This window comes from Osmerus eperlanus, chromosome 13, assembly GCF_963692335.1.
Source record: "Osmerus eperlanus chromosome 13, fOsmEpe2.1, whole genome shotgun sequence".
NCBI classification, from domain to species: domain Eukaryota; kingdom Metazoa; phylum Chordata; class Actinopteri; order Osmeriformes; family Osmeridae; genus Osmerus; species Osmerus eperlanus.
The window spans coordinates 7,042,605-7,052,448 of record NC_085030.1 but is presented as its reverse complement, the minus strand read 5'-3'; the positions used below and the strand labels follow the sequence as shown (position 1 = coordinate 7,052,448).

General features: G+C 41.7%; 1 protein-coding gene across 1 annotated transcript in view; it reads right to left on the bottom strand.

Annotated features, from left to right (window-relative positions):
* Positions 1 to 7,860: 7,860 nt before the first annotated feature.
* sfxn5b (sideroflexin 5b) overlaps positions 7,861 to 9,844 on the bottom strand; it is a 6,310-nt gene continuing 4,326 nt past the window's right edge. Inside the window, exons 10-14 of the mRNA XM_062476230.1 lie at positions 9,701 to 9,791; positions 9,489 to 9,604; positions 9,215 to 9,300; positions 8,895 to 9,012; positions 7,861 to 8,732 (exon numbers count right to left, since the gene is read on the bottom strand). Of these exons, the coding sequence (XP_062332214.1) occupies positions 8,655 to 8,732; positions 8,895 to 9,012; positions 9,215 to 9,300; positions 9,489 to 9,604; positions 9,701 to 9,791 (489 nt within the window). The 3' untranslated portion in view covers positions 7,861 to 8,654. The remainder of the gene's footprint in view (positions 8,733 to 8,894; positions 9,013 to 9,214; positions 9,301 to 9,488; positions 9,605 to 9,700; positions 9,792 to 9,844) is intronic.

The following is a 9,844-nucleotide window of genomic DNA, read 5'->3' as shown; positions in this document are numbered from 1 at the left end:
TCACACTACTCAATCGACCCAGCATATGTTCTAGGAGGAAAACACAAAACCTCTGTAGAAAATGCAGTCTAAACGGAAGATGTTGGACTGCTAGAATCTGAACCCTTAATGAGCCTTGAAGTTTGAGAAAAGCACATCAAAAATGGTTGCTAACACTCTTTTGGTTGCTGCGTGTGTGAGAGATTGTACACACTCCCTTACATTTGATATTTTTCTCACACACCCACTGATTGTGTCCACTCTTGACAACCTCAACATCACCCACATCTTTGACTTTCCCAGCATCTCTGCCAGCAGTGAGCTCAAACGTTCAGCCTTGAGGAGAGAGGACTGTGTCTATGACAAAACCTAACCCTCAGCCAGAGCAGAAGATAGGCAGGACCTAAGTGTGCTGACTGTGTGGTTAGAAAAAACAAAAAAAAAAACAAAGGTGTCCCACCCATTGTTGAACATGTCACATCAAACTGCTTGTGTGTGTGTGCGCAAGCACTTGTAGAGCGTACCTCACAAAGTTTAGCATTTGACACATTTTCATAGATGAGATGTGCAAGTTCTTTGCAGTTTTTCACAATTGTTAAAACACATTTCTGGAAACAGTCACCCATCTTCTCAAAACTGTAAACACAAAACCAAGTCTTCAAACTACATTTCCAAAACCTCTGACTTCTGGCAAAATGCTTGCCCCGAAACCATTTAACCTGTGCCCAAAATCAAACAATGCTTTCAGATCATAAACATAGCAAATCAATATATTAACACTATGGAGCAATCATTAGACACAACACAAAACATGTACAACACAGCATCCAGTGCATGTACTTACATCAAGAATGAGGAGTCAGGTGGCTGAGCGGTTAGGGAATCAGGCTAGTAATCAGAAGGTTTCCGGTTCGATTCCCGGACGTGAAATGTGACGTTGTGTCCTTGGGCAAGGCACTTCACCCTACTTGCCTCGGGGGGAATGTCCATGTACTTACTGTGAGACGCTCTGGATAAGAGCGTCTGCTGAATGACGTAACGTAATGTAAGAAAAATGTTTATGTATACACAGTAAATGCATTTAGCAATAAAGAAAATATTACCCTAACCATCACAACTCACAGTAGTACTGTCAACAAAGAACGGGGTAAAAACCCTCTGGTGTGCTGGATCCAGCCTTGAAAACACTCCACCTACAGGAGATTTACCTTGGTATATGGGTTTCGGTCATAGACCTTCCACCGCCACACAGAGAAAAACTCTTCAATTGGGTTGAGAAAAGGGCTGTATGATGGAAGGCAAACATTCAAAGTAAAAATGTTTTTAGTGAATGACAATGTGTTTAGAGTTCTGCCAAAAGTGTCTGATTCGACAACTGGGTTTAGGCCACTTAACATTTGATTCAGAGAATGAGGTTTAGTGTTTTAGGGATTCCGAAAAACTGTAAAGTATCTTTGCAAATAGATTCACCAGGCAATGAAACTTGTGCTCATTTCAATGATCATGACCGGAGCTTCACACTACTCAATCGACCCAGCATATGTTCTAGGAAGAAAACACAAAACCTCTGTAGAAAATGCAGTCTAAACGGAAGATGTTGGACTGCTAGAATCTGAACCCTTAATGAGCCTTGAAGTTTGAGAAAAGCACATCAAAAATAGTTGCTAACACTCTGTTTTGGTTGCTGTGTGTGAGAGAGATTGTACACACTCCTTTACATTAGATATTTTTCTTACACACCCACTGATTGTGTCCACTCTTGACAACCTCAACATCACCCACATCTTTGACTCTTCAATTGGGTTGAGAAAAGGGCTGTATGGTGGAAGGCAAACATTTACAGTAAAAATTACTTGTTGATGTTGAACCATTCTCGTATACGGACACCATGTTGAAAGTTCACATTGTCCCAAACCACCATCACAGTGCAAAATGTTTAGTGAATGAGAACGTGTTTAGAGTTCTGTCAAAAGTGTGTCTGATTCGACAAATGGGTTTAGACCACCGAACATTTGATTCAGAGAATGGGGTTTCGAGTTTTAGCAATTCGGAAAAACGAATGTATCTAATTGAAAAGAAATGACCCCGTTTGACGTAACACACTTCGTTGGCAGAATTGACTTGTCGCAGCACAGAAAGACTGTAATTAGCTCCTGTGGTCTCTCCAAATGGTAAATTAAGCAATCAAGAGACGTCACATTGTTGGTTTTGACGCAAACATGCAATTTGATGCGGTCGCATGCAATTCATTCTTTCAGTGTGCAGGTGAGTTGCTTGGCAGCCAGGCGCCAGAAAATTGTCCCCTTGTCTCGTCCCACACAGGTCTCAGAGGCACAAGCTGTGTACAATTACCCACACTGGGCAGCTATGAAGACAGGTCTTTGCCATTAATCACTCTTTGAACATGTCCTCACATCTTTGTCAGATGAACGTGACACACACGTACACACATTGAGCTCCCGCAGTTGATAAGTACATCCACATTTCTCTGGCCTTCTTTGATTTATTGTGGGATCCCGTTTCACTGAGTTGTCCCCCTGGGGAACTATGCACCCTTCTTATGCAGTCAATAGAAGGACAATGACCCGAGTCGGTTTGTAGGAGGTGGTCATGCCATATTCTGTCCAACAACAGAGAACTCTTGTGAAAAACACACCTGTTTCTTATTACATTTACTGTTGTTTGCGCCATCATTGCACAACAGCCCCAAAATAATTCTCTGCATAGTATGTTGATCATGCTGCCTAAAGGACACATGCAAGGTCAAGTGGCCACCGACATTTGACACTTGACATGAATTGTGAATTAGATTGAATTTAATTCTGCCTGTGGATAGCCAACATAATTCTCCATACTTACGTAGTAGCCACTACTGGGCCACTCATTGCCATTTATGGCTCAGCTCCGCTCGGCGGGTCGGCTCTGCGGCTATGAGTGAAGATAACGGTAGCTCACTAGCAAGCCACAGTCACAAACATCACTATGGTTTAGGCACCAAAGGCTTGGCTCTACTCCATTCTACTTTAATTGGGTGTGCCTAATTTATTCATCTATTTTATATCTTATATATTGTTTAGCTCTTTAGTATTAGACTTCATTTAAAAAGTAGAGTGTATAAATAAAATAAATACAAATACAAATTCTGATTGCATTTGGTTCTGTTGCACGGTTTAGGTATAATTTAGGCCAAAGATAACGTTAGCTCACTAGCTAGCCACAGTCACTGTCACAGAGCGGCTGGGCTCGACTCGGATCGGCTCTGCTAAGCTGCTTGGCACGGCTCTGCCGAAACAAATGAAGGTAGAGGGTGCGCTGACCTGCTAGTCATGGTTACAAATAGCAGCTTGGCTCGTCATTTGCAGCTCGGCAGTGGTGCTAAATGTGCAGGTAACAGTAGCTGACTAGCTCGGAACAGCCACGGTCACAGTCATGTAGCGGCGCGGCTCGGCTCGGATCAGCTTCGCTGGGCTCGGCGGGTTGGCTCTGCGGCTATGAGTGAAGATAACGGTAGCTCACTAGCAAGCCACAGTCACAAACGGCACTACAGTTTAGGCACATGCAGGCTCTGCTCTACTTTAATTAGGTGTGCTTAATTTTATATTTATATCTATTTGATATCTTACACATTCTACTTGTTTAATGAAGATCCGTATATGTTTATTGAACAAAAACAAATTCTGATTCTGATTGCCTTTGATTCCGTTGCACAGCTTAGGCATAATTTAGGCAAAAGATAACGGTAGCTAACTAGTGCAATTACCTACAGTAATAGGCTCGGTTATGCTCTGCTCTACTCCACAAAAGTGAAGAAAAAGATGGTGGAGGAAGCTTTTGGAAAGACAAGTGGAATGTGTCACAGCACAGAGAGTTGCAGAGGATGCACAAGCTGTGGGTGTGGCAGGAGCTTTATACCAGTTGTAAAGCTTAAGACAACAAGTCTACCCAAGTTCAGTGGCAGCATGAGGTGGAACCTACCGGATCAGCTAAAGTCAGATTCATGGAGCTGCCCTGTGAGAAAGCCACTGAGATAAGAAGCACAGCTGACGGGACTGAACTGTCAACGTTCTCCAATGTTACGCCATCAACATAGAATGATTCATTATCGCCATCACAGGTGGGTTTGTCTGGTTCGAGTTGGTCGACAAATTAAGTTGTTTCAATGTGATCTAGAACGCTGCTGTGTTGATCTGCAAAATGACAGCTCGACCTTTGCGGGTGCTCTTACATTTACATGTAATCATTTAGCAGACGCTTTTATCCAAAGCGACTTCCAAGAGAGCTTTACAAAATGTGCATTGGTCAATGATCATAAACAACGAGACAGCCCCAAAAAAACATTGCTGGAAGCCAAAACATGAGCATACATTGTGATAAGCAACCAAGTGCAAATTACCTTTGCTATTCGAATGATATGTCGCGTATTCCGATCCTTAGATGCAGTAGAATATAGCCTACACCGAAGTGCGCGATGGCTTTTGTCAGTGTGCCGCCGCAATGAAAATGTTATATTCCTGTAAGAACACTCTCCATTTTTCCGCAATGTTCCCATCAAAGAACAGGTTCCAAATGTATCAAACTTAATAAATTAATCAGTAAAAGTCTGCATATGGAGAAAACTGGAAAACTCAAACTGGTGATTGATTGTGTGCAGGTGAAACGAGCTGCTGTCCACACCCCGTCAATTAACTATTTTCCTTACGCGGTTGTTGAAACGCCCATATTTTGTCAGGTTACACAATAAACGTATCAATTAATCAGAAATGTCTAGTGAAACAAAAACAACGGTGAAGAAGATAAACTTTACTGAATGTGAAATAGAGATCTTAATTAGTGAAATTAGAGGAGCATCGTGGTTGGTGGCCTTAGGCTATAAGTTATTTGAACGTTGATGGAGTAATTTTTCGATTTACAAAAAAGAATGAATCAACCCGTTGTGCCCTTATACATCAAACATCAAACTGTCATGCATTCATTTATTCTCTGCCTTTCGGTCACTCTGTGTCACCGTATTGCGTCCATATAGGGCCTACCGTACTATAAAAGATGGACGTAGTCATCGTGACGTCACCAATTAGTTTGTGAAAGCCCGTTTTGAAGCCTAGATTTTTGCACCTCTTGGTCGCCATCTTGGGTTTTTGGAGCCAGAAGTGACGAGAGGGCGAAGTTCATCAAGCCATGCTGGCTAGATGTAGCATGGTCTTATCCATTACCCACAATAGTTCTGGCTCTTTTTTGCACTGTGAACTGCTTCAACCATTCCCTCTTGCACTAAGGGAAATAAGAGAACCCTGTTTCATTCTACACTTCACTCTTAGTATTGTACACTTTTTTTTACACTAAGTGTAAATGAGCAGCAGCAAATGTATGCTTTTTAATCTATGCAATCTTCATAAATAACAAGTAGGCCTACGCATATTAATACAGAAATATCAGTTGTAAAATCTAGTAGCCTACACCCATGAACATTCTCCAAATGTTTGGATGTTTGATATTAGTTTAAACAGTAGGTTTGGAGGTGAAACAAACCTCTCTATTTTTGTCAAAACCCCCCCACAAAGAAACAACTGACCCACCTGCATCCTGCAAGCACACCTCCCGATTTCCCCAGAAGTCTAGTTTACGGTAATGTTCCCATTGAGCTTAAACAAACTGAGGAGCCCTGAGATCTGTGATGCTCCTAAGCCTGTTGTGCTGCTCTGTGTGCCCAGGTGATAAGAAAAATGTATTAATGTATACACAGTAAATGCATTTAGCAATAAAGAAAATATTACCGTAACCATCACAACTCACAGTAGTACTGTCAACAAAGAACGGGGTAAAAACCCTCTGGTGTGTCCTACAACTTTTTACAGATCTCTCAGACCAAGAAGGTTGCCCTCATCACTGGCAAGGCTAAGTCTCAGGTTACTACAGAGGATGTTCCTGCTGAACTCCTGGAGAAGACAGAGAAGAAGTCTGAGGAGAAGGGATCCATGGCTGCTGTCTCTGAAAGTATTTCCCTGGCCTTACTGCCTCCTGAAGCCATACAGCTTGTGGCAACTGGACACATCACTGATGTCCGTGCTGAAAAAGCCTTCATGAAGGCTGAAGCCAAGGAGCTGGTGATGGACAGCCTGAAGACTGCAGCTTCCAAAGTTGTGGAGGACCTCATAGCAGCTGCAGTAGAGATGGTTCACATGACCACTCCCCTGGATACCCAGGTCTGGCATCATTCATCAAAGCTTACTTTGCTGTTCAGACAACAGTATATGTAACTTACTCTGTCTTTACATTGATTTGCTGTTTACAGACCTCTCAGACCCGGAAGGTGGCCCTCATCAATGGGAAGTCTGAAATTGCTGCTGAGGATGAACTCCTGGACAAGGTTGTGAAAGAGTCTGAGAAGAGGAGATCCCTGGCCCTGATCTCTGTCTCTGACTGCCCTCTCTTGGCCACACAGCTTCCTCAGGTATGAGACAATATGTGCGACTACGTTTTCTATGGTTTGTGCACCTTGCCCTTCTTTATCAACCCCCATCTTCACCTTTGGATGTTTTCAGACACATGTTAATTTCTGTGTCTCTGTATTCAGCTCACCGATCTTGTTCCTGAGAAGTGCAGTGGAGAGGCTGCCAAGTGTGCTGGTGAGTAATTCAAAGCTCCACGATCATTTGGCCTCCATTACCGTTTGAAATGCGTGAAATTAATTCAATGATGTATGCTGTTTTTATTCAGCAGATGAAGACAGACAGGTGAAGAAGAAGAAGGGAATCCGTGCATTCTTCAGAGGGCTTTGGAAGAGGATGATATGTTCCTCTGGAATCCCCAAGGAGGACTGAAGCCCTGTCACCTAGGAGTGTCTGTGCCCCTACAAGCAGCACACAAAGTATATTTTGAATCCAAAATAAAACACGTATTGGCATTTCCAAAAAGTTGTGATCCATGCAGATATGTGTACACAGGTCAAAAAGTACTGGAGCTAAATGTGTAGTGGGCTCCAGGATTGTAAATGAATCTTACATCATGAACATACTCTACAGTTTATTTGATCGTTTTTACTTTTATATTATTTGATTATGGGACTCTTATTCTGGAAACTGACTTTACTTTTGGATATTTCGACTATAATCGCTACCAAGACGAACGAACACAGCAGTAGTCTAGTACTGTACCGTAGTAGTACAATTTAACGGGGAAGCTTCTCCACACAGGGATATCGCACTTGGCGTTGTTACTGACAATTATCGCTACCAGTGACCTTTTATGAAAGCGATTTTCCACTAAATAAATGTCAAGCTTATTTACGTTTTTGAGGGCATATTTTCAGTTAGCAGATGGTACTGTTTGAATCGCGATTCCATCTTCTATTGCCGGTAACGTCGTAGAATAATCTTCAAAGGGGGTTCTTTATTCATGAATGAATGCAATATGAGTAGGCTAACTTCCTTAAAATATCACGAGAAGGGAAAAACTTAAAAGGACGTTTAAGTCATAGAGATTAGGTCAATTTTTACACCGGTCTGCCAAATTTATTCGTTTTGATTCAACGATGAGCTGCCTCTTGCAGGGGAAATGAGAAGACATCTATTTCATTCTACACTTCACTCGTATTTTCAGTTGTAAATGAGCCGCAAAAAAATGCTTTTAAATCTATGTAATCTTTATAAATAATAAGTATGCATTTTTATATAAAATATACAGAAATATCAGTTGTAAAAATGTCCTTCAAAAACGGACCCCTGTGCAACCGACGCAAGCAAGCACACCCTACAATTTCCCCAGAAATTGTACCCTCTCTAGTTGTATTTGTACTTTTAATTCTTTGGGATTTCACATAATATAGTTTTTATGTCATTTGAAGCATTACATCTTGCTGTTAAATATAATAAACATATACTTTATTTGTATTATCATTCATATAATATTAATAAAGTTTTATTTATGGTATAGCAAACATTTCAGCAATACATTTTGAGTAGCAGAAAGTCTATTCACAATGTTAAATGGATCACAACAGTTGTTATTATTATGATATAATATAATGTTAGTACAACATGTTCAGGCAATATTATTGTTGCAAAGCATTTCACTGTACAAAAGTCAGTCACTCAAAAGTTCAACAGTCAGCCAGTACTGTTATTGCAATTATCCTGAAGGAATGTATTAAAACGGAATGTGTAAAAACATTTATTGTGCAAATTGGTCCTTTAAAAATCTGACTTAAGATTAGACCCTGTTCCCATTTTGCTATCACCATTAATTAGTAGAAGCTCTTTCACAGTATATCTTACTACCTTATACTTCTGTATACCCATGACTATCGACTACCAAAATGTCTCTTGAATTGATTTAATTGCACCACTGATTCAAACCCCTAGTGGTACAGTACATGAAGCAGCTTCACATGATTTTCCCTAGTCATATTATATTACTTCAATAGACATACTATGTTTTTCTCCTCCCTTTTTTTACATTAAACTTTATGTAATATATTCGATTAAAACCATTGTTTAATACTTAATAATCTAGTCCATGCTATATTAATGCAGCAGAAGGAGCTTGGTGCCGTGGGCAGTTTTCCTGGGGGGAAGAGACCCACACAGAGACCGTGACAACTGTACACAGTCGTCCCATCTGCATCCCAGTTCTGCTGCGTCCTCCTCGACGGCTCCCACCCCGCCCCGAGGGATCATGCATCACAAGCCCTTGTTGTAGGTCACCACCTTGCTTTCTGTTGCCATGGCAATCTCCGGCTCAAGGTGAGACACCTCAATCTGTGCAAGGGATGTTAGATTAGCACACAGCGCTAGCAATACTACCTCCGCTAGTTCCTGGGTAGTTTTTCACCATCTCTGTAGACTGGAACATGACGGGATGAGATGTCAAGCTACGTGTTACGCCAAGTGGAAACCCTGCTGAGGCAAGCAGCGTCATACCTGGGACATCTGGGGGAAGAGGCTGATGGCCAGGGGCAGGGAGAGGCTGAAGGTAGCCAGGCACACCAGGCTGTGGATGGGCAACAACAACCTCCGATTGCTCTGCAGGAATGGGAGTCTAAAGGAAATGCAGATAAAAACGAATGTTAGCAGGCACACAAGATACAAGGTTACACACATAAGGTTAACAAGGCGGTTTCACGCCTCCCAGACATGCTGTACTGTACACAGAGTTTAGAATCTTTGAAAAGGAGGACTGTGTAATATAATACAGTATGTTACATTTCATTATATTTGTGACCCTGTTATGCAATACATACCTTTCTAGGTAGGACATAATGATTGGGGGGAGGACAAAGATTGGCATAGGAAGCACCACTCGTGTAAAGGCTGTCTCCATAATTGCCTGGAGGAAAAAGAGGAATATTGTGCACACGCTTCAGTTCCCATTTTGCAATATGTTGGATTCAATTTCCCATCCCAGAAGATTCCATGGATTCAGACAAATGTGAGATGAGTACAACAAATCAAATCAGAAAGCTGCTCAAATTTGTTTTTGTTTTCTGAACAGAGGTCTCAGAGCTTGTCACTTACATGCTTGGCGGCGATCTTGGAGGAGCCCACCACATTACCATTGCAGTCCAGCACATCAATGCCCTCCGACAGCTCATTGTGTCTCATGAGACCCACGTTGCATATGTTGGCACTGGCTGAGAACAGAGGGAAGACAAGTGACAGTACTCTTTTATGAAGAACATAGCAACTCATGCAGTACCTCGCTACAGGTTCCTGAATACAGTACATACCCACAGCTGGAAAAGGAACAAGTCTTTGAATGATCATTCGTGTTGCAGGGCTCAACTTGTTGGCTTTCTGAATGAGTACATTCAATCCCACCTGAAAATACATACCACATTGTCAGTGACAAAGGCATGTGTTATTAGCATGTA